The sequence below is a fragment of the Macrotis lagotis genome, chromosome 1, assembly GCF_037893015.1.
Source record: "Macrotis lagotis isolate mMagLag1 chromosome 1, bilby.v1.9.chrom.fasta, whole genome shotgun sequence".
NCBI lineage: Eukaryota > Metazoa > Chordata > Mammalia > Peramelemorphia > Peramelidae > Macrotis > Macrotis lagotis.
Window position 1 is genome coordinate 783,441,629 of NC_133658.1, and position 25,763 is coordinate 783,467,391.

General features: G+C 36.4%; 2 protein-coding genes across 7 annotated transcripts in view; both read right to left on the minus strand.

Annotated features, from left to right (window-relative positions):
• Positions 1–2,565, minus strand: part of LOC141506991 (protein MFI-like) — an 86,014-nt gene extending 83,449 nt beyond the window's left edge. The window contains exon 1 of the mRNA XM_074214242.1: positions 2,478–2,565. The gene's annotated coding sequence lies outside the window, so the exon portion shown is untranslated. The remainder of the gene's footprint in view (positions 1–2,477) is intronic.
• Positions 2,566–4,276: 1,711 nt separating this feature from the next.
• Positions 4,277–25,763, minus strand: part of EXPH5 (exophilin 5) — a 117,345-nt gene continuing 95,858 nt past the window's right edge. For 3 of the 6 annotated variants that reach the window (XM_074216630.1, XM_074216633.1, XM_074216631.1), the window contains exon 4: positions 6,210–24,422. In XM_074216630.1, the coding sequence (XP_074072731.1) occupies positions 18,775–24,422 (5,648 nt within the window). In that variant the 3' untranslated portion in view covers positions 6,210–18,774. Of the gene's footprint in view, positions 4,355–5,799; positions 24,423–25,763 lie in introns of those variants that run through there. The other 3 variants (XR_012474364.1, XR_012474365.1, XM_074216629.1) reach the window with 2 other exon arrangements.

Sequence of the window (25,763 nt, forward strand, 5' to 3'; positions counted from 1 at the left end):
AAACAGAAAAAAAGGAACCTGACCATAGGCAATTACTTTGGTCCCATGGAGGACCAAAATACTCAACCTGAAGATGAGGAAGTCCAAGCTTCTGCCTTTAGACTCCAAGAAACATAGAAGTTGGACTCAGGCTATGACAGAGCTGAAAAAAGATTTTGAAAATCAAGTAAGGGAGATAGAAGAAAAATAGGGAAAAGAAATGAGAGAAATGGGAGGAAAAACATGAAAAGGAAGTCAGCAGTTTAGTCAAGAAGATTCAAAAAATGCTGAAGAAAAATAACATGTTAAAAATCAGCTTGGGTCAAATTGAATAACACATTTCAAAAAGTTATTGAGGAGAAGAATGCTTTAGAAAAGCAGAATTGGCCAGATAAAAAAGGAGATACGAAAACTCTCTGAGGAAAACAAGTCCTTCAGATTTAGAATGGAGGTAAAGGAAGCTGATGACTTTGTGAGAAATCAAGACACAATACTTCAACATCAAAAAAAAAAATGAAAAATTAGAAGAAAATGTGAAATATCTCACTGAAAAAACAATTTATCTGGAAAACAGATTAAAGATAATTTGAAAAGTATTGGGATATCTGAAATTCATGATCAGGAAAAAGAGGCTTGACCTCATTTTCAAAGAATTCCTACAGGAAAATTGCCCTGATATCCTAGAAGCAGAGGGCAAAATAGAAATTGAGAGAATCCACTGATCTCCTCTGGAAAGAGATTAAAAAAAAAACAACCCCAAGGAATATTATAGCCAAGTTCCAGAACTCCCTAGACAAAGAGAAAATATTACAAGTAGACAAAAGAACACAATTCAAATACTGTGGAGCTGCATTCAGAATCACACAGGTCTTAGCAACTATATTAAGGGCTTGTAGGGCTTGAAATATAATATTCTGGAAGGCAAAAGATCTTGGAATGCAACTGAGAATCAACTACCCAGCAAAACTGAACATCCTCTTCCAGGGGAAAAGATGGACTTTCAATGAAACAGGGGAATTTCGAATGTTCCTGTTGAAATAACCAGAGCTGAACAGAAAGTTTGACCTTCAAGTACAGGACTCAGGTGAAGCATAGAGAGTGGAGGAGAAGGGTAAAATATGAGGGACTTAATGATGGTGAACTGCATGTATTCCTGCAAGGAAAAATGGTACTGATAATACTCATATGAACCTTCTCATTTAATAGACTAGGTAGAAGGAGCTTTTATAGATGAAGCACAGGAGAGAACTGGATTTGAAGATATAATATATTGTAAAAATGGAGTCAGTGGGTGAAAGAGAGATGTCCTGGGAGAAAGAGAAAGAAGAGCTAGAATGGGCTAAGATATTTCATATAAAAGATATTTTGTGTAGCTTTTGCAATGGTATGGAAGGGGGGAAGGTGAGGGGGAATGAGGGAGACTTCATTCTCATCAGAAATGCTTCAGAGAGGAAACAGCATAAACACTCAATAGGGTATAGACATCTAGAAGAAAAAGGAGAGAAGGGGGACTGGGGGAGGGGAGGGGGGAATGTGGTGATGGAGAGGGTAGTTCATAGGAGAGGATAATCAGATAGAACACATTTTCTATTTTACTTTTTTGCAAGGTGCTAGGATTGGGTGATCTGTCTGGACCACAGGGCCGGGTGGTTGCTTGGGGCCTCCTGGCTCTAGTACTGGTGCTCTGACCACTGCACCACTCTGCTACCCCACAGCACATTTTTGAAGAGGGACAGAGTGAAAGGAGAGAGAAAATATAATAGATGGTAGTGGGGAGGAATGGATGGAGTGAATTACAATTAGCAACAGCAACTGTGGAAAAATATGGAACTAACTACTGTGATGGACTTATGATAAAGAAAGTGATCCACCGAGACAGAGCTGATGGTATCAGAACACAGGCTGAAACACATTTTTTTCCTCTTTCTTTTACTTTATTTCTCATACGGTTTTATATTTTTGTGGGTGAGGGGCTATTATGTTTACTCAAACAAGAATAGTTTAGTAATGTGTAAATAAATTAAAGAAAAATAAAAATTTAAAAAGTAAACTACAAAAAAATGTAATTGGAAAACAATTTAAATAAATGAAAATGTAATAAAAAGGCAGCATTTAATTACCAACAAAAGTAAAGTATAAGCAAAACTTAAATTTAGTAAGAAGACAAATGAAGTTTAGTCTTACACTGATAGTACCAATACAAAGCATGTCTATGTTGCCCCAAGGACTATTTATGGACCAGACACCTATGGTACATCTCAACTAGTCAGCACTGATGAATATCAATGATCAGTGATAAGGATGTGATCCTGGAGAGATGGGCTGAACTCTTCCATAGTTTTCAACAGATTGTCCAGTCCTTGAATTGAAGCTAATTCCTCTATAACTGAACTTCCAAATGAAGATGTTTTGAATGCCATTAGGCTCCTCTCATGAGGTGAAGCATCTGATACTGATCCTATTGCAATTGAGATTTACAAGGCATGGTGTCCACTTACCAGTCAAAAACTGATTTCAAGCTTCTGAGTTATATGATAGCAGATCAAAGATTCCTTCATTGTTCATCTCTATAAAGGAAAAGGAAATAGGTTGTCTTGTGACAATCACAGGAGGAGTTCTTTCTCTTGGTCATTGTCAAATGTTCTTAGATTTTTGCTAGAGTCCTCCTTCATAGGCTGATCCTTCATCAGGAATATGATGTCAGAAAGGGTTAAGGAGTGGTTGACATGGTGTTTGCTGCCCATCAACTCCAGAAGAAATGCCAGGAGCAGAACAGAGATCTGGACACATTTGTGATCTAACCAGGACCTTTGATACTGTCAGTTACATGCTTGCATGGATTTTGGATAATGAATGATGCTCTTGTGCTTTCCCAGTCACCAATGGAAGCTTGCTTCCATGCTTTTTAATATGATATTTTCAACATAGTCTCAGATCTTTCGATGAGAACAAAAATGTTATCAAGGTCACAGCACTCATGGTAAATCATTTAACTTGTAAAGGCCATAAGAATACAGTGGAGGGAGAATAGTTGTATACACAGATAATTGTGTACTCCATGTAACCTCTGAAGATAAGCTGCAACAGAATATGGATTGATTCTCTGCCACTGGTGCTAATTTGGGGCTGGAAATTAATACCATGAAAACAGGGGTTCTTCACCAATCAGCACCACACTGTCCATATGTATAAATCATTGGTTATAGCAAATGGAGAAATTTTTAATGCTGTGGATAAGTTCATTTATCTTGGTAGTGTACTTTCCAGGAAATGATGCGTGCATTTCGAGATGATGGCTCAGGATTTGGGAGGCTTCTAAAGATAGTATGGGAGAGAAGAGTATTAGGCTGTCTACCAAACTGAAGGTCTGCAGAGCCATTGTGTTGACCTCGTTGTGAAACCTGGACAGTGTACCTATGCATCCCAGGAAACTGAATTGCTTTCATGTGAATTGTCTTAGGAAGATTTTGAAGATCACCTAGTAAGATTTTGAAGATCATCTTTTCTCAAGCTGAACTACCAGCTTCAAACTCTATTGCAGAGAGTGCAACTCTATTGTACTGACCAAGTTGTTCCAATGCCAAGAAAATCTAAAAAAACTATTTTATGGCAAACTCACCCAAGGTAAATGTCCACACAGGTCAGAATGATGCAGAGAATTATGAATATAGAAAATAATCTTCAATGCTATTAAATCTTGTTAAAGGTATGGAAGGCTCTTTGCTCTTGAGATGAAAATTGATCTTCATTGTTTCATTGTTGAATGTAAAATGTGCATCCTGTCTCCTCATTCCCAACCCCCAGCTTCCAACCCTCCATTTTGGTCATGTAAGGGGGGGCGGTATTTCCTCTTTTGCCTTCAGTGCTCAGATAATGGTCAAGGTTATAAAACCTGGACTGGACCTCTGCTCTGGGCTGGTTCACTCTCTGGTCCAGTCAGTTCTCCCTGTCTTCATCTGTCTCCCTTTATCTCCCTCTGTCTCTGTCTCCCAAGTAACCTCACCTAACCTTTTGTTATTCACCCTGTCCTAAAGTGCTTACTGCTTTTCTAGGAGTTTTAACCTGTTTACTTTGTAATAATTTGTAATAAAATCCTGACCAGTTTTAAAATCCCCAAATCCCTTCATCTTTCAGTAACCCTTGATTTCTATCTTTAATTGGTGACTTCAAATCCCATCAGCAACAGGAAGTCCCCTCTCAAAATCTCTCTGAAGGAGAGATAATACCCATATAAAACTCTTTGAATAGATGGATGACTCTTTTTGTTTTACTTGGGTCCCAAAGAGATATTCTGAATGTCAGCTTTGTTTGATGAACTGTGGCATCAGTTGAGAGATATGGGAGACACTGGTACAGGATCATCCAGCATGTTGAGCTGTAATCAAAGAAGGTACTTTGTTCTATGAGCAAAACAGACAGAGTAACTCAAAAGAAATATGAAATGTGTATTTGTAGAAACATCTCCTTCCCACATGTTTGTATGGATTGTTTGTAGTATAACTTTTTGAACTTGTATAGGTTTGATCAGCCATAGTGGACACACCATACATTGATGCAAGTATACTGATGTCATTTTGGTCCTATTTGATTAAGGACAACTAACAATTAGCCAATCTCTTCAGTTGTCTGTATTCCCTGTCCTGAACTTTGTATTTATTGTGTTTCTACTTTTTTTTTTCCTCTTTGTACATAGTGGTTTTCCCCAGTAGAAGGTAAACCCTTTGAGAGTTTGGTTCACTGTTTGTTTGACTCTCTTTCAGTTTTTGTCTTTGTGTTCTTAATCTTAGCACAGGTAATTATAGTACATGCTCAGTGTTTGAATTGAATCATTTACACTTAAATAGATTTTAATGCATAAAGCATCCTTTGCAGTCAGTTCTAAGTCTTCATTAGGGTTCCCTTTTCATGTTTTTTTTCCTATTCACTTTTTCTTATATGGTTATAATAAGTACACACTTTGCTTTTTTATTCTTTTTTTCTATTTTTGTATTATTTCATTAAAAATATGTTATGTGTTTAAGTTGCTGATTTTAATTTAGTTATAGTTTCCAATCAATCAACGAACCTATAACTATGTATCTGTCATCAGGTACTATAATAGACCCCAGGGACACAAATATAAACAATCATTTCATTCTATAAAAATGTATCTCATGTATCACAATTCATTCAACCATTCCCCTTTTGTCATTGGGCACTTTGTTTTTAGATTCTTTTTCTCAAGAACAGATAACACTCATAAAACTCTTTGATTGGATAGCTGTTTGTCTTTTTACATGGATCCCAAAGATATATTCCTCTGAATGTCAGCTTTGTTTGCTGAGCCGGTCTTCAAATAAGGTCTAAAAGTCCAAAGTGCATTGCCGCTGTACACTGGAGTCCCCGCTGTTTAATAGGTGTAGGTTATGTTTTATATTACACAGAAACCTCAGAGATACTATACTTAGAGACTGGAGAAGGAAGAAAGAATGGAGACAAAGAAAGAAAAAACTAGCCTATGGGTCACACTGTTCTGGCAACCGCAGACCAGAGAGGGGACAGGGAGGGTAGAGGCCATCTTTGACCATTAAACCAGCAAAGTACCGAGATGGGAGGGGAACCTGGGGTTCATTTTGTTCTCGGGCGCACCCTATCTGGGGGAGAAGCAGGAGACGGCTTGGAGATCAAAACAAAACCAAGCCCTGACTCCTGCTTCTGTTCCAGGCCCCCCGCCGGGCTCCACCTGGGACTCTCCAGGACAGCCCGGCCGGAGAGGCGGAGGGGCCGGAGCCCGGGCCTGGGGGGCGTCTGGCTGCTTAGTCTCCTTTCCCTAGTTTAACCGAGGGGAAGGGAACCGCGGAGGGCTGCGTGGGGAATGCTTTGGTCAATCAGCCCTCGCCTTTCGCCCCTCCAGCTCGGAGGTGCTGGCTGAGGAAAGGGAAGAAGGTCGAGGCTGTTTGAGCGTCCCCAAGCTCCGCTATTAGAACCGCTCAAGCGTTTCAGCTAAAACAAGCTTTTAAACAAACTGGCATTTGCTGATTATACTTTTATCATCGTTAAACAAAAAAAAAAGTTAAAAAAAAGCAAAAAAATCCAGATCAAACCCCTAAACAAATTATAGCTAGCATTTCTGTAAAGTTTGCAAAGCACTTTACATAATTATACGATTTGACCCTCAGAACAACCCTGTGAACTGGCACTGTTATTGTCTTCATTTTGAAGTGGAGACAGGCAAAAGTTAAGTAACTTACCGAGTTATACAGCCCCTTGAGTCCAAATTTGAATTCAAGTATTCCTGAAGTCCAAAGTCTGGTTCTTTCTATAGTTTCCAGTTCTTTGCCATCACTAAAAGAGTTGCTAAATGAATGAATGAATGAAAAAACAAACGAGTATTTTTTTTTTACACATAGTACTTTTTCGGGTTTTTTTTTTTTTATCTCTTTGTGGGCATAGACCAAGTAATTTTATTGTTGGATCAAAGGGTATGAACAGCTAAGAAACTTTTTGGGCTTAATGCCAAATTGCTTTCCAGAATACCTGATCTAGTTTTAGTGCTGCACAAATATTTTTTGACAAGTGTTGGCTCTGGTCATAATTGTAGTTTAAAATGTGATGTTAACTTTTGGGATCATTGTCATGGCTTTCAGCTGCCAGTTATATTCTGACTATAAGTCTGTCATGCTTTAATTATCAATTTAATCCAGTCACAGTCTATATGACTTGAGCTCTCTCAACTCCCTTCTTCTGTTTCTTTAAACTTTAATATGACCTTAACTGTCTTCTCTTTTTTCCCTTCTTTATCACAAGGGCAAGATATCTTTTCTATTTCTTAAGGTTAACCCTTAAACTCTGCCAGTGATCTCATCTCCTGATATCTCTTACAGGAACTTAGTCTGGCAATCATTTCTTATTATGCCTTTTGATTCTTCATTGTCTTTGTCTCTACAGGATCATTTCCCTAGGTGTCGACAAATATGCTCAGCCTTCCCTGTTCTAAAGGAACCCTCAGAGGATTACATATGCATAGTTAGAAAGGTCCTATGAGGCCATTTAGTCTAGTCTTCTCATTTTTCAGATGAAGAAACAGGTCCAAGAGGTTGTGCCTTTAGAACCAGTGCTCTTTCCACTCTACCACATGGCCTCCCCTTTGTCTAAACTTGCCTCACCTTTTTTTCACTGCCAAATTTCTTTCTGTAAAAACAAACAAAAAATCTTAATTCTGAACTTCTTTTCTTTCACCACAACCTTCTGAAATCTGAATTCATTATTTTTTTTTCTCCAAAGTCACTAATTTCTGCTTTTATGCTGTTTACAATAGTAAGTTGGGCCCACAGCCAACCAATTTCCATGTCATTGGTTTAAGGTGTCCCAAGTTTCATTGCCAGCAAGGTTGGACAGATCTCCTTAGGAACACTGATAACGACAAAGCATTAACCCCCCCAAGACATGATTTGTTCAAAATAGGAAAGTTAATTACACAAGATGCAAGAAGGCAATTGAATCTCAAGGAGATTCCAAAGAGAGAGGGAGACACAAAGATCAGTTAGGAACATACAGTCCAAGGTTAGCTGTGTATTTAAAGAAACCAAGAGGCCCATGAGTCCTGAATCTGAACAAATCAATCAACAAGCATTGGTTAAATATCTAGGGGAATTTGAAAGAGAAAAATCTTCACAGAATTCAATGATTCTGGCCTTTCTGTCCCTCACCAGTGTTCTGATACCTTCTTGAGACTTATTAAAACTATAAGACATAGGGACAGCTAGGTGGCTAGGTAGTGCAATGGATAGAGCCCTGGCCCTGGAGTCAGGAGTACCTGAGTTCAAATCTGGCCTCAGACACTTTAATAATTACCTAGCTATGTGGCCTTGGGCAAGCCACTTAACCCCATTACCTTACAAAAAAAACCCCTAAAAAAAACAAAACTATAAGACAGTTTTATAAATCAGAGCATAGAAGTCAAAAGTTAAAAGAAACAGTGAAGGGGACACAAAAAGCAAAACCAAAACTCTCCTCCTACTCTAAAGGAACTCTCTTAATTCTAATACCTTCCATCTTTTAATTATTTCCTATTATCCTTTATATAGGATGTTTGTACTTATGTGTTTGCTTATTTCCCCTATTAGGTAGTGAAGTTGTCAATGGCAGGGACTGTCTTTTGCTTCTTTTTTTATATCCCCAGCTCTTAGCAGAATGCCTGACAGATGGGAGGTAATCCATCTACTCATATAAGTAAATAAACACACATACGCACTCATGGATATGTATGCACACACATATAAAATAGATGCAAAGTAATTTTGAAAGAGAGGGAAGCACTGACAACAAACATCAAAATAAACTTGGTTGGCAATTTACATTTAAATAAATGCATTTTAATACATAAAATATCATGAGAACTTTTCTGTGACTCATGTTTCTCTAAGATTATTTGTCATTGTTTCCACTTTTCCCTTTATCAAAATATTTTGGAGATACCCTGTTTACTGGAGGTAAGGCCTAGCTAGCAGGCTATGCCCTGAACTGGGCATAACAATAATCCTTTGCACTCTGGATTATCTCACCCTCTGGCAATGTGTGTTGCTTGAACCAGCATCAGATGTTCACTGTGGAATTTAGCTCTCCCTGTTTCACAATCCCTATTCCTAGTAACTGCACCCCTGTTCCCACCACAGAACTCTGGTTCTATACCCCAAAGAATAATGATGACCCCACTTGATATGAGACAGTGACTGTTCCCATAGGACCCAAGAATATCTCTATTTTGCCAAGAAATGCCAACTGTGAGAACTGTCTTAAGACCTAAGAATGATTGTGATGTGGACCCACCCCTTTTGTGATCCCAGGCTTCTGTTTGCAAACATAATTTTCCTCACTCTGAAATTAATTAAACTAATTAATTAACTAGTTAATTAATTAGCATAGAAACAGAAGTTTAATTAACTAGTTAATTAATTAAACTTCTGTTTGTATGCTGATTCACCTGTCTCTAGCCTGCTCTAGTTTAGCCACAGCCATCCATAGATTAGAGGCTGGTTCTGGTCAGTTGACATCTTTCACACAGTCTTAATAAATGTGTTCTGTTCTCTTGTTTCTTCCTTTTCATTATTTCAGTATATTCTAAATTTCAGGTTCCTTATGCTTGTCTGTTTTATTTGCATTATCATATTCTATTATATTATTGTACTACAATTTATTTAGTAATTCTCTTATTTTTGACATTTAAGTTGTTGCTAGCTTTTTTTCATAATTATAAATAATGCCCCTATAAAAATCTTTGAACAGATAACACTTTCACAAAATATTCTCAACAACAGAATTATAGAGTATTTTAGATATGTTTACTATGTATACAAATAGTTTTTCAAAAAGATTCAGGTAGTTTGCAGTTCCACCAGTAACAGTGTACATGTTCCAACAGGTACATTCCAACCCAACATTTGAGTTTTTGCCAATTTAATTTTACTAATCTGTTGGGTATAAATCAGTATCTTAAGAGTCATTTTAATTTGTATCTCCTTAGTTATTAGTGAGGTTGAACATTTTTTCAAGTGATTATTAACATTCTGTGTTTTCTGTTTTGTAAGCTATTCATATCCCTTGACCTATTATCAATTAAGGATTGGAAATTTTCTGTATAAAATTCTAATAGCTCTTTATATAATTTTTAATGTTAGATTTTTATGCCATACATGCCATAGACAGAATGATATAATAGAAAGCTAACTACAAAACCAGAAACACCTAGATTCAAACCCTGACTCTGAAACATACTGGCTATATTACCCTTGGCAAGTCGATTTAGCCTTTCAGTTGTCGGTCTTCATTGTAAGGAGTTCTTTTATACCATTGAAGTCACAAGCCTGGACAAAAATTTTGGAACAATGTTTATGGTATTCTACTCTTTTCTTTCTTGCTGAAATGGAAGGAATGCTGCAATCTCCCATGTGGAAGGGGCTAGGAAGCCTATTTTTGGAAAGTGAATGAAAGTGTCTCTGTTCCATGATGAGGAACATGACACAGACTTTTTGTGACTGGTTCCAATCTTCTATTCATATGATAAGGTGTTGATTGGCCATATAAGCCAGAATTGGGGTGCATTCAAAAAGCAGTAGAATACAGGGGAGTTTCTTGGTTTTGGTTCTGATTCTTTCTAGACCCTCTGGCATTAAAGAAGGAACACAAGCTTCTATGGGACTAAGGCCTGCCCTCTCTTGGAGCCATGATGAAGCAGAGAGCACATGTCCTTATGTTATCTGTCCCTTTTATGTCTTTTATTTCCAGTTTTTAAAGGATATTAAAGGTGGCCCTGAGTTTGGGAGCTTGAAATTAAGTGGTTAAATGGAATTGTGGCACTAATTTCTAGGAGGCAAATAGTGGAAAGAACACACAAATGGGGATTTAAGCCAATTGGCCTAGTCCTTTAAGAATAAATTCAGAATCTTGCTTCAAATTTATTTTATTTTTTGATGCACAGAAATTATTTTAGTTTAATCAAGAAAAATCTGTCATGATGATTTCCTCTTTTGGATATTCTTTCATGACATACTCCTCTTATTGCCTTTTCTGACATCTTCCTTCTCCTAATCAGGCCTCTGTCCTTTTCTTCTTCTTCTTCTTCTTCTTCTTCTTCTTCTTCTTCTTCTTCTTCTTCTTCTTCTTCTTCTTCTTCTTCTTCTTCTTCTTCTTCTTCCTCTCTCTCTCTCTCTCTCTCTCTAGATCCTCTCCATTAATGATTTCATCTACCCCAAATAATTAACTCTATGTATCTGAATTCTATACTCTGACCTCAATCTTTTCCAAGACTTTCAGTATTACAGCTTCAGCTTCCTAAATGCTTTAACCTCAAACTCAGCACATAAAAACTCTTTTACTCAACTCTTTCTTTTAACTTCTGACCCTGTTGATGGGCACTAACTTATACTACCAAGGCTTCAAACTTTGTAGTCAGCTTTGACAGTTACCTCATCCTCATGTCTATTTGCTTACTAAGTTCTGTGAATTTTTTCCAGGCATTAATTTTTAAAATTAATTCTCTTCATTTCTGCAATTGCCCAGGACTTGGCAGGACCATTATAGTGTGCTTCTAACTAATCTTTCTTCAGTCTCTCTTATGCCCAAATATTCTTCATACTCTTACTTATCTAATATTTCTAATTCACTGTTCTAGTTAAATCATATAGAGGAGATGTTTCAGGGGTAGAATTGACAGAAGATGGCAAGTAATTGGATATGGGAATAGTTGGGAGAGTAAGGAGCTGAGAATGACAACTAACTTTTGAGCCTGGATAACTGAAATAGTGTCTTTCACAATAATGGGAAAATTAGGAAGCAGAGAGAATTTGGAAGGAAAGATAATGAGTTTAATTTTGGATTGTTGAGTTTTAAAATGTTTATAGTACATTTAGTTCAAGACAGTTGGAGATGGGACACTGGAGGTCAGGAGAGAAATTAGGTTAGTGAAATACCAAAATAAAGTACAAACTCAGTAGCTTGGTAGTAAGAAATTTCAAAATATCTATCTCTAACTGTGTTTTATAGATTAGACTCTTACTATTTTTCTTCATATAGTCTAGGTCTTAGTAAAACTGAACTTCTCAGTATCCCCTTATTCTGTCCTATTTTTTCTTTCTCTTTTCATCCCATCATTTCATCATCCTTTCCCACTACTCTCCACTCCATCTATTGGTATATTTCCCTTTAGGCTTAAGTCAGATCTGGCCTCCATGAAGTTCTTGATTTTCCAAATTAGAACACTTTTCTTCCTTGTAGCAAAATAGCTCTCCTCTTTTTCCTGACCATTAGTCCTGCAATTCCAACTGCTTACTGAACAGTTCCAACTGATGCTCCATAGATTTCTCAAACTCAACATGTCTAAAACAGAACCCATTATATTTTTCCATTAAATCCACCCCTCCTTCTAACATTCCTATTTCTGTCAAAGCTTAGCCATTCTATTCATTCAGATTTAAAGCCTAGGAATTCATCTTCAACTTTTCCTGTATCCAAGGATATTTTCCTATATCCAAGTCTCCACATTCTATCCTTTTCTCCTTGTTCACACAATCATTCTTTTCCAGGCCCTTTTTACTTCTCACCTGGACTATTGTAATAGTTCCCTAGTTAATTTCCTGCCTCCATCCCTTCCTTTTCAATTCATCTTCTGTATCAGTTTTCAAACTGATATTCCTTAAGTTTCTGTCTAGTCATATCACTCCTCACCTCTGCCTCCTGGAACCCCTATCTCTATTCTCAGCTTTAAGAGTCCTTTCCTGATGTCCTCAGTTGATTGTATTCTTTGAAATTACTTTACATATAATCTGTGTTTATTTGCAAAAATATGTTCCCTTAACATTAGAATATATGATTCTCAAGTGCAAGGACTGACACACTTTTCTGTATCCCCCAGAATCTAGCATAGTGGCTAGCAGGCAAATGGGTATTTGATAAGTGTTTGATTAATTCACATCACTTTATAAAGATTCTTCTTTGTATTCTTTATCTAATTTGGACAAAGCCTGATTTTGGATAATACTCTTTTGGAGTTTAAGTTCTTTGAGAACAATGGATGGTGTATTTTTTTTTTTCTTGTATCTCTAGCAGCTGGTACCTAGTGGACCTTTAATGATTTTCTGTTGAATTGAATTGACTCCAAATTCAGTCTTAAAAAGAATTTAATAAAATTTAATTTGTTCACACTCTGTAGAAATGGTAGTTTAGATGATCCAATCTAACCTGTTAAATTTAGAGAGGAAGAATATGAGAACCAGGGAAATAAAATGACATTCAAAGTTAGTGGCAAAATGAGAATCAAGAATTTAGGACTTCTGACTCAATTTAAAAAAACAGCATAGATATGTTCAAATCACAGCTACTTGCCATAGTATTGTCTTTGACAATAATAGGGAAATTAGGAAGAGGAGAGAATTTGGAGGGAAAGATAATGAGTTTAATTTTGGATGTTGAGTTTTAACTCAACTAAACCATATTTTTAGCATATTTTTTCACATGGGATATGAGACATATACTAAGGTGTTTGGCATAAAAATGCTTGTTGACTAAGACCAAAGGTATTTATTTTATACCTTATGCTAGAATTCTTAGCTATATATGAATGCCCTTTAACAAAAATAGCTAAATAATTCTTTTTTGAATTAGACCAATTTTCCATTGGTAAACATAAAAGGCAACTTTTGTAGGCATGTATATAAAAATGGCTTTCTAACTTTGTCTTGAATTAGGATAATGGTTACCAAAATATAGTCATTAGAAAAAATAATAAAAGTTCTATCCCATCAATGCCCTATGTAGAATATAGAGTATCAAGAGAATAGAACTTCAAAAAATTTTCTAATTCTAAGATTATCAGTTCTATAGTAGAGTTGTCTAGGAACTGACTGGATCTGAATACTAGCAGAGTTTAAAGCCAGACACCTTCATACTCAAGGGAGCAATAGCCACATTTTTCAAAATCACACCTTAGAAGCTAAGAAACTTCATTTGAATGTCCTCTTATTTAAAAATAACTAATCTAGGGGTGGCTAGGTGGTGCAGTGGAGGGGTGGCTAGGTGGATAAAGAAATGGCAAACCACTTCAGTATCTTTGACAAGAAAATCTCAAATGGGATCATAGAGTCACACACAAATGAAATGATCAAACAGCCATATATATTTGAATTAAAAAAATATCGTGTAAGGGGCAGCTAGGTGGTGTAGTGGATAAAGCACTGGCCCTGGAGTCAGGAGTACCTGAGTTCAAATCCGGTCTCAGATACTTAATAATTACCTAACTGTGTGGCCTTGGGCAAGCTACTTAACCCCATTTGACTTGCAAAAAACCTAAAAAAATAACTAATCTATATCAGCTTGTTTTTTTCCATATCTTAATAATCCTTTCTAGAGTTTTCCTTCATTCAGCAGGAAGTATCACCAGTGCTTTGGATCAGTTCAAACTTCAATAACACCCATTAAAATGTTTCAGAACCCCACCCATGATCTTGTATACATCTTGTATAACTATAGATTGAGAGTCAGTCAACCAACTGATGAAATACCTATTAGGTTCCAGCCACTGTATTGGGTTCTAGGAATATAAAAACAAGACAGTTCCTGACTCAAGGAGTTTCCACCCTACTATAAAGAAACATGTTCACAGACAAATGTATAGGTACAGGACAAAGAGCAAAACAAACAAATAAACAAACAAATAAATAAATAGTGATGGGAGAGGGGAAACTAGCAAGGGAGAATTAGGAAAGTGCTATTAATGGAAATGGGGCTAAAGGTGAACCTTGAAAGAAGCTAAGGATTATAAGAGGTCTACATAGAAACCGAAAATAGTGGGGTTTTTTGGTGTGACTCTGGAGAGTTTAAATGCACTACATTGACTGTAATACATTTTTACTAGAACAGTTTTCTAGCTTGTATAGTTTTGGCTTGAAACCATGTCAGAGCTTTCATAATACAGCTCTCCTACTAATGCAGTCTGTAGCATCTTCAGTAAGAACTCAGGCAGAAAAACTGGATTAATTTAGAGCCTATGAAACTCACAAAACATTTTCATTAACTGTACTTAGCTTGTGAGGTGTTAATAAGACATTTAGATAACTCTTATTCACACTCACATTCTCATAATAGAGAGGCAGTGGCCCTGCAATATGGAATGCAAGATTGGGGAAGAGGCTGCTTAATTTTTGTCTTTGAATTACTAGTGTCTAGAAAATTCTTGGAACTAATGACCTCTTTTAGAAAAATGCTTGTCTAATTTAAATGAATGGAAAAATGTTCCTAAAAGTACTCTATCATTCTACCTAAGCTAGAAAGAATGGCAGACTGACAAGGATGAAGAAGAGAAAACAATGTAAACATAGGTATAGTGGTCAGTGTTAGATATAACTGTTACATTGGAAGATAAATGAACCAAAGTACAATTTGTACCCCCCCCTTTTTTTTCTTTATTTCAAGAGACTTAGGACCCTTTGTTTCTATGTAATACTTATTAAGAACCTACTTTGTACCAGCCTCTGGTCCAGGTGCTAGAGCTAGCCCAGACTTGTCCAGTTATTCACTGAGGCAAGCTAAACAGGCCATTCTTTTTTAAATTATCCATATTGCAACTCTTCTTATTTGGTATCTGTAAGACATAATTACTGGAAACATTCACTTGAATAATATTGCCTCCTTTGAGTTTTTTCTGAAGTTTATTAAATTTCATTAGTTCAGTATGGAAGAGTCAAATGAAACACTTTAATCTGTTTAGACCATTTATTTGAAAACAGGAATTTCTTTAATATTACATTATTATTTGAATTCATTTGATATTTATTGACATATTCAAAGACTTAGAAACAATTACTTGTAAATGACCTCTTGAAAAAGTTTCATAAAAAGTGCATTAAGATGTATTTATTTCAGAAATTATACAATTATCAGTCATTCTGAGCCACCTCAGTGACAATATAAACTTATAAAGCTGCTGAGAAAACCAAACATCTATATATATATACACCTACATATTTACAAACATATTTATATATAAGTATACAGTATAGCTTAGGCCATGATAAATGGGAATATTGAGTTCCCTGAAGTGGTCTCATGTATTCAAATTTGCACTTTTCAAAGGTGTAATTGTATAAAATATGGTAATTGGTTCCAGCCCAGTGGGAAAAAATGCAGTGCAAATTTTAATAATGTGAACGCTTCAAGGAATTCCTTATTATATCTTATTGGGACTTGGCTATACATTCAAATAGAATTGCCATTCTGAAGCAATAATGTTATATTTTTAATAAGATTTCTTTGTCTAACCCTATGACATGACAAAAAAAAAAGATAATTCACTTCATTTGAGAATTTTACTTCCAAATTACCACTATATAAGTTTAACTTCCTCCCACAACCAGCTTCAGTGCAGGTATATGTTGAATTTTTATTGACTATTCTATTTGCTTATTATGTTAGACAAACTATTAGAGTTATGGGTTTATTAACCAAATAACCTTATAATACTGAATGGCCCATTTAAAGTAGTTTCTCTAAAATGCGATCAAATGAGGCCATATTAAATCCATCATAAACTCTATGACTCATGACTCCAAGAGTCCATTATCCATCTACATAAAATAATTATTTTACAACTGTACACATTAGTGTTTATTCCTTTTTGATTGGTCCATCTGTACACAAGTATTATTTTGATATGGAATGTCTCTTTGAAAATAAGTTTGGATACAAAAAGTACTAATATAAATTATGTATACCAAAAAGGATCATATTTTAAATGAGCAGCAGTTTGTATGTTAAAATACATATAAAATGACTACACTTCTTTAACGAAGTACTTTAATTATTTAAAATACAAAATGAGAAGGAGAATAGTACCTTCTATAAATCTGTTTTTGTGACTTCTGTACCAGGTTAATATAGGAAATGGTAAAGTTGAAAGTTAGCAATTATGGCAAGATTTAGACCACAGATGGCCAATTCAATGAATTCAGGACCAAGATAACTGTTAATCCCCACATCTACTACTTTGGCTGCTCTCCAGGTTTCAAAATTCCTATTTCCATTTCATGTGGTATGACAGAGACACAACCTCATTTAGTGACATAGAATTTGCAAGGGAGCTACAGAAAACTCACATTTTCCAGCTTTTGAGTATTAAGCCTCTTTTTCAATTTCAAAAACTAGTCCTAATGTTCTATATGGATTTGTAACAAGAAAATGAGGAAGAATGGGTCAGAAAAAGGGCAACTTCAAAGAACATATGAATTTTCATAAATGTTAAATGTTCAGCTTCACATATTAGTAACCTTTGAATTTAAAATCTTGGTGATCTGTTCAGTGTACTTAAAACAACATGGTTTAGCCACGTTCTGAAGTCTTCACTAGAACACCAGCTCTCATGCTCATAACATGAATAAAAATTCAAGACACAATTTGTGATGGTTACTCTTTTATCATCCTTTTGAGCATGGGAATACAGTAGGCAAAATAGCCTGTACTATACTTCCAAGCAAGGTGGAGGCAATAAAGACATAACAATCCTATTTTCCTAGAATCTTTAAGTACTTTACCAACAAATATCATTACTTTCATAATAAAAGAATAAAAACAAACAAGGAGAAAAAAATTAAGGAATGGAGAGAAGTGGATATACAATATAAACCCATATTGTCAGAGGAAGTTGTGAAACAAGATGAAAGGATTTTCAGATTTATCCCTATTATGTGGGTTCCTAATAAATAGGAGTCATTCCAGCATCAGGTTAAGGAGGCACTAGATAGACTATCTGGGACAGATCAATGAAAATAGATCTATCAACCATAGTATTCTTTACCTTGACTACCCTTGCCTTAGTAGTATTGGCCTTCAGAGTTATTTGGAGCTATCTACCCTATTCCAGCCTAAGTGAATAATTAGGAAAAAAATCCAAAATGTCAAGACTTTTAAAGTCCCAGAGCTACATATATAGAGATGAATGAGTCCTGAAGTTTTACTTAGGATGAACACATTTTAGGAATGTGACTGATGCTCTCTCTCAATACTTGTGAATGGAAGCTGTGCCCTTTAGGAAGTCTTACACTTTACAAATTTGGAAAAGTGGCAATAGTCCTAAGAAATTTAAAAAAAATTCACTGAGAAGGTTACAGCAAAATTAAGTCAGGTTTAGGGGAGAAATATCTGCTTACCATGGTGCCATGGTAATGGTGTTTTTCACAGACAAAAATGATGCTACCTATTCACCTTCAGAACAGCAAATCTAGCTGACCCACATTCTGGACCTGTTCATTACCTCACCTGGTTCATTCGGATAGCTCACTTTCAGATGACTCTTCAGGACAATTGACATTTCTATAGTAACTTTAAAATTTGCAATTCACTTTATATGCATTAGTTAATTTGAACTTTACAACTAAACAACTTTGTGAGTGGGTACTATATGTAATATCCTTATTTCACAAGGAGGAAGTTGAAACTCAGAGAGATTAAATGACTTGCCCAAGGTCATACAACTGGTTAGAATCCAGAGCAAGGCTCAAACATAGATTTTCCTGATTTCAAGTTGAGCACAGTATCTGTTCTAACATTCTGTGCCTTCTAATTAGTCTAAATGAACTCAGATTCTTACATATAAATTACATTTTTAACCATTTCCCATTCTCCTAGTTCCCAACCCTCTGGGCATATCAGGTTAATTTAAAAAAAAAAAGGAAGAACCTAGTTTTCTATCCCTTCCCCCACCCAAAGTATAAAAACAAAGTCTCCAAGTGATGAAATGTTTTTCATCTTCTTATATGAAAAAATAATAACTTATCATCATCATAATCTCTATTTTCTTAAGTAGCATTATGAAGAGAGTAGAACATGTATTGCGTTGGAATATTAGCAAAGTTAATCTTTTGGGGAAGAAAAGCTGAAGGAAAAGGGAAAAAGAGAAGTTCACAAATGGAAGTCAAATTGGAGATGAAAAGAGAGGGAAGATGAAGAAGGACACCCCTGTTCCCACCTCTCCTTGGAGTCCTGTTAGGGGCAAGCAGGGAAGGGTGAAACCTGAAGGAACATGAGAAGAAACACTTGTTTTATCTCTCGGGTACACAAAACAAACAAACAAAAACAAGCCAGTGTTGTTTATGCTAAATTCAGGGAATAGTAGATGTGGAGGAAAAATGAGAAATTAGGTTATTTCAGAATAAAGACTGCCTAGAGTAGATCTTTTGTCTCTGATTCTCCCGTGGTCATAAATGCTTTTTACAAAGACACTTTCCCTGGATTCTCAGGAATAATAGTTATTCTCTTTATTGAAGAGAGACCTTAGAGTTCTGATTCCTTTTCGACTTCATCCAGATAGTACTCATCATCTGTAGTGGTATCAGTGTCAGATTCTGAATGTGCCCTGAGTTCACCTTTATAGATGTTAAGCTTTGCCCTGGGAGATAAAACATCTTTTGGTATTTTGCTATCATGAGAAGTGGAGATTAGTGACTCAGTACCAGGATTCTTAAGCAAATTTGGCCTCCACAACCTCCCTTCTGTGAGTGACCTCTTTACATTCTCCAAGAAAGCCATCTGCTGTTCCTTCCCAAAAATTCCATAGTCAATTGGTCTGGAGATGGAACTTGTAGACCTGGGACCACTGGCCCTGGTCCTGTCACTGTCCAGAGCCAAGGTATCTTTTTCTTCACAAGCAGAGAATTCAGAAAAAGATCGGAATCTTCTTCCATTCCCACTTTGAACAGGAAATTCATTCTCATGTCTCCATCTGTCCTGGGCCTTATCAGAAGAAGTACATGCAGAAAAGTGGCGTTCACGGATTTTCTGAGGTTGACTTATTTGTTGCTGATTACTAAGTACATTTATATTTTTTAAACTTTTGGAACGATAAAGATTTGAGTCAGGTTCCCATTCTTGAGGTGAGCTATTTTTGTGTTGTGACAGAGGGCTGGGTGGCAGGATTCTTTCTTCCAAAGTCTTACAAGTTGTCTCAGATGGAAACTGAAGACTCAGCTTCTTTAGTTCATCAGAGAAATCCTCTGTCCCCACACTGGAAATTGTGGGCTGGGCTATGATTTCATATCCTGTTTGCCAGATTTGAGGGCCTTTGCTTCTTTCTGCTAGTATTTCATCTTCAACCTTTGGGCTTAGTGGTGATTCTGTTACATTTTCAATCTTATTCTTGTTTGGTTTGGAATTGCTGGTTTTTGTTTTTTGCTCACTTACATATGTATCAGGCTTCTTGATGGAATCTAAATGAGGCTGAAGAGGGGTCTCAGTCTTACTCATTTCAGTTGTTTGGAGTGAAAAGATCTCAGTTTCCTTAGGACCTGATTTCTTATATTCATGTTTGGATTCTGGGATCCCAAGGTTGGGTTTAGCTGAAGGTGGAGATATCTCTGGTTTATTAAGAGTTAAGCCTGAAGGTGGAGATATCTCTGGTTTATTAAGAGTTAAGCCATTGGTATTGGAATTTACTTCCTCTTGTGGGAAAATAGTAGCAATATGCCTTCTGGGGCTTATCTCTTTTGCTGAGAATTTTCTGCTAACTTTGGACAAAGCTGCCAGTTTTTGTTTAACAGAAGTTCTGTTTTTCCTTTTCTCTAGATTGATTTTTTCTTTGGTGCAACCCAAATCACACTTAATTTCATTGATTACTTTGGGAGGTGAATATTGATCACATGCCAGTTCCTGTATTTTCTCTTTAGCCTTTGTGTTCTGGGCATCTTCTACTTTATCCAACCTAAATAAATCCTTATCTGCATCACTTCCATGAGCTTCCTTTGGTTCCCTCAGTTCCTTATGGTTCATTACCCCAGGTTGAAGTTTAAGTAAATTAGAAGGCAGGGATAAGTCTTTGCTTTGTAAAGCAGAATATGTTTTTTCAATTATTTTCTGGTCATCTGTTTTAAGTTTCCCATTAGTAGCATTTGGTTGAAACTCTCTCAGATCATCATAGAAGAATGTAGGTCCAGGTACTGAGTTTATTTTGTTATTAATTTCTTCAGGAGGACAATTTCCACTTCTAATAGATATAGTATCTATGTAATGAGGCTCACAATTCCCTAAGATTTCTCTTTTGCATGAATTGTCACTAACATTATCTCCCAAATAGGTCTGGATGATAGGAGGACTCTCTCTTTTACATACTTTAATAGACTGTTCAGGATTTTCAAGTTTTCCTTCTCGCACAAGTTTATCATGAATTGTTGTTGGTGAGACAGAGGTATGCTTGGTATGATTTTGCCATTTTTCTTGTCCCTCTTGATGGCCAGTAATGAAAGAAAAGGTATCCATACTTTTATTTTGTGTATCTTTGGAGATTGTATTAGCTGGAGAATCACTTGTAGTATTTAATTCTTCTTTGCAAAGAGAAATACCTCCGGTCATGTGAGAAAATCCAAAGGTCATTCCTTGTAATGTTTCTGCTGAAGGCTTCTCTGCCCCAGTATGTGGTGACTGAAAAAGAGATGCTATTTCAGTATCATGTGAGAAGGAATGCTTTCTCCACTGGACCCTGCTAAGAGAAGCCTTTGGATTCAGAGATACAGGTGTTCCTGGTAATGATTTTGTAGAAGAATTGAATTGCTTTTTTACTGGAGAAATAGGGAATGTTGCATCCCCCACTGTAGCTGATTCTGGGGAGAAACATACACTTTGTGTGTCACTTTTAAGGAGGTCACATAACTTTTTGGTGGATTTTCGTGGTAAAGTATAATAGATTGAAACCACCTCAAGACATTTTATATTGTCTTCATCACCAGAAATAGTGACTGTGCTTGTCGTCTTATATTTATGTAGGGGTATTCCATTTTGCTCTTCTGAAACATCTGACACATCTGATGGAAAAGATAAATGTTTTTTATCAGGGAGGGGAATTGTATTTGAAAAATTATCTATTTGAGAAGTCATTTTGCTGTGATTTTCAGAGTAGACTTGAAAACTTTCTGCATGAGGATGATCTCTGACTAGTTGTAAAGAACAATCTTTAATTGATGGGCTATTTTCTTGAGAGGTCAAGATCAGCTCCTCAGGCCTTGGTGTTAGAAAAGGAGGTTCACTGTCTAGGCCATAACATTTATCTCTTCTGTCCACTTTACCTGAGGAACTTGTAACAAAGGGCCTAGACATAGTTCTTTTGATTTCGAATGGAGGAGGCCCTTTCCTAATAGTAGCAGGTGCTATGTTTCTAATGTTTGTCATCATCTCTACAGGTATGGACCTTAAAGGGGAAGATTCCACATCTATTATAGGGCATTGCCTATCTGAGTCAGAAGAATTAGAATTGTTTTTGTTTGAGAAGGATTTGCCAAGTGGCTCTTCTAGTTTCTTCTTTATTTGGAATGGAAGGGACCCTTCCTCAAATGAGGTGGATGTTATCTTGTTTTCTGATCTTATATTGTCATTGATTAGAAAACTGGTCAGTTTTCTTGGGAAAGTACAATAAATATCAAGGGACTCAAGAGACTCTGTATTAACATGATCAGGAACTATATCACTACTGTCATTATTCTCCTGTCTCAAGAAATTTCCTGATTTGTTTAACTTCTCAATGCAGGATACCCTGTGCCTTATTTTCCCTTTTCCTCTCTCCAGACTGAAAGGATGATTTGGATGACATTTAGCAACATCCTTCTTTTTGTGATGATCAAGTACCTGAATATCCCCAGTAGCTTTATTTTCTGAAGAGCTGAGAGATAATTGACTATTTTGGTCCATGTTACCAGAATAGATCTTTTCTATACTTTCCCCTTGAGATGGATCTTTTCCTAGAAGACTCTCCTTTGGGAACTTTTCCTCTTTTGCTAATACATTATATGTAAAATTTAATGAAGTAGCAGAAGGTGTTACTAAAGAAGCTAAGGAAGGGCTATTAGGAGAAAAAGGTGATGGAAGACCTTGACCATCATCTGGCAATGGTTCTAAGACATGGTCTGATAGGACATGATGATTTGCAGCAAATTTGGTGTCGTTGCTGGGAGGATCCAAAGCATTTTCCAATCTAATACCTTGTACATTCTCAGCATCCAAAAGAAATGATTCTCCTGGATACTGTGGATTTTGATCTCTGGCAGCTCCTGGTTTCCACTCTTCCTTTTCAGTGCTGGGAACATCAACGTTTATTCCTGATTCTTGCTGACAACCTATATTTTGTCTTGGAAAAGATAATGTTTTGTTTTCCTGAGAGAAAGGAAATGTTGTTCCCAAATCTGTTTTTCTTTCCATGGTAGAATCCTTCTCTTTTTTAAGTTCATTTGCTCTATCTTTGTTTGATATGTAAATTTTGGAAATATCTCTTCTGCCAAAGACTCCAGTTGGTTTTTTTGAACTTGTAGAAACAGGTGTATTAAAAACAAATCTGTTGCTGGAGGGGGTGGCTGAGTCCCTAGACAGAGAATGTTGATAATAAGGTGTAGTCTCAGTAATCGCTGATTGAGAAACAGTTGATAACATTTCATCTGCCTGACCTGTCTCATCTGCCTCATTTAGTTGTCTCACTTTTTCTGACACAGATTCTGCCAAGTCTTTCTCAGGATTCAACTCAGTGATCCAAGAGTTTGGTTGACTTCTAGCAACAGTGACAGAGTCATCATTAGTTTCATCAATAAGTTCTGTTTGGCTTCTAAAAGGAAATGAGGCAGATTCATCTGGAGTATCCTCTTTGGTGTCCAACAATGTAGAGACAGCATTCTGGAAGTCACAACTTTGAAGGGTTTCTTTTCTATGTGGAATTAAGGGGAGGGGCATCTGGATTGAGGATGACAAATTCTGAGTGGTTTCATTTAAGTTGGCCTCTAAATTTGCATTTGCTTCAAATGGAGGCCACTCCTGTTGACTTTCTAGCATACATGGTCTGACTTGACTGCTGGGGTAAATATCTGGGGCAATCCAGAATTTGTTTTCTGTTGTATCCATGGAAGGTGCATGCAAATGTTCATTTCTTTCATTTAAAGCTACTTGGTTACTATTATATTGTGATAGTACTTCCATGTCCTCCACCTCTTTTTGGTTTCTGGACAAATTTGCTCTCCAGGGTTGAGATGGTATAGGAGTATAATTACTATGGATAGCTGACTCCTCATTTACATCCACTGAAATCATTTCAAAGTCTCTGTCAGAAGAAATGAATTCTTTGTTTTTGTGGCAAAAGTTGGACAAGGATGGAGATTGTTGTTTTTTACCCTGAAAAGGACTTCCTCCAAATTTTTGCAATCTCCTAGGACCAATAGTGTTCCAATAGTATGACCTTGAGAATTTGTTTTCCTGTTGGTGGAATGGCGTATTCTCAGAATTCTCTAATGACTCTGGACTGGTTGCTCTGTCCCTGGGATCATGTGGCCTAACATTTTGGTATACATTACTAGTACGGTAAAATTCATATCGCCTATTGTCTTGAGGCCAGGTGGGGTCAACTTCCATTGGGGACTGTGCCCTCAGAAACTCTTCATGGTACTGAATATCTCCAGGAGAGTATGACCTGTTCCATACAATAGATGACAAAGGAGTTCTCCTTGGACTCTGCTGATAGCTCCTTGGTACAAAAATACTCTTCCTCTGAGTGTGGGATGGCAGATGTAGGCTATTTGCTGTGAAATGTCCTAAAGTAGGAGAGGTTGATGGCTGGATCCTATCAGAACACAGAGATGAACTGCCAAAGGTTTTGTACACATATTCCTCTTGTGAAACTGTGTGTTTTCTTGAATCATACATATCATGAATTGCTTTTGTTCTGTAGGAGAACGTTTTAAAACCTTCTCTAGGGGTTGATGGTCTTAGAATATCATAGATGGATGGAACTGAAGTTTCACCATAATTATTCCTATGTCCCTCCATGAGATTGCCATTTCTGCTCCCAGAGTTGGAAAAAGGATTGCTTTGTGCTCGAAATCCATAGTGAATTGGTGTTCTTGTATTCACTGTACTTAATGCTTGTTCCTGAGCCAATTTGTTGTCCAAGTCATCTAAAACTAAAAAGATAAAATTAATTAAATTTTCCTTTTGTAAAGTTATTACTTTACTATTAATTTCTATTTATATAATGCCTTCCCAACTAGTATGCTAATTTACACTCTCATTTTGAATAGAATGATATTTGAATGAGTTACATTGTTTTGTTGTATTTTCAAGGTATTTTGTTTTTAAAAAAATATAATAGAGTGAGAAAGTATCTAGTGGCACAAATCAGAAGATTCCCCCCCCCCCAAAGATTCTTGTTATCTTTTCAGTAAGTACAGAAAGTTGGGTTGTTCAAAGGATGAAGTTGGATGTTAGACATGACTTCTTAGTTTTCTAATTTAGTCTGCATTTTGAATGCTTTTTATATAGAACCTTGGACCAGGAGAGATCCTCACTCTGTTCTCTTCCTGGGTGACCTTGGTCAAGTGACTTTCTGGGGCTTGGCTTCCTCATCCACAAAATGAAAGGGTTGGAATAGATGAGATCTAAGATCAATTCTGCTCCTGAATGTCCGTTCTTCTCACTACATCACTAATCAGCTATTTTACCTTGGGCAAGTCACTTTATATCTCTAGGCCTTATAGTTTCTTCATCTCTAGAATGAGAGAGTTGAACAATGGTCTCTATGATTCCTCTTATATTTAAAATTCTGCAATCGAGGTTTCTTTCATTCTTTATTTCAAGTACCTCTTCTTCCTTTAAACAGTTGAAGCATTATTGCCTCAATTTTCAATTTTCCATTGTTTTTGTTTTTAAATCAAATCCTGAATCTAATTCTTGCAGAATTTTACAGTGCTTCAAATAACAGTTTAAAAAACTTAGAGAAAGAGATCAATGACTTTTTCCTTCCCTCTGAGCTTTGAAATCACATTTGACATATTTTCTTCAATAAATGTGAAGATGTAAAGAATAGAAAGATAATACTAGGATTACAGAATTTTTGCTTTGGAAGGGATCATAAAAGCTTGTCTAGCCAGCCCTCACCCACATCTAATGCATATCCTTCTAGAATTCTATCAAAAAGTAATCTTCTAGCCTCTATTCATTTACATCTAGTCAAAAAGAACCCTATAATCTCTTGAAGTCACCTATTCTATTTTTATACAACTCAAATAACTCAAATTATTAGGAATTTTTCCTTATATTGTTCTAGATGCTGCCTTTCTGTCTTTTTTTATCCATTTATTCTAGATCTGAAGTGTACAGAAGTGTGTCCCTCCCCCCATATATTATTCCCTTTTCCATATGCCTTTCAGATATTTGAAGAGAAGTACTGACTTCCCAAGTCTTCAATTCTCTAAGCTGAGTACTTGGCCTTTCTTCATATGCCATGCTTTGAATTCCTTCAACAT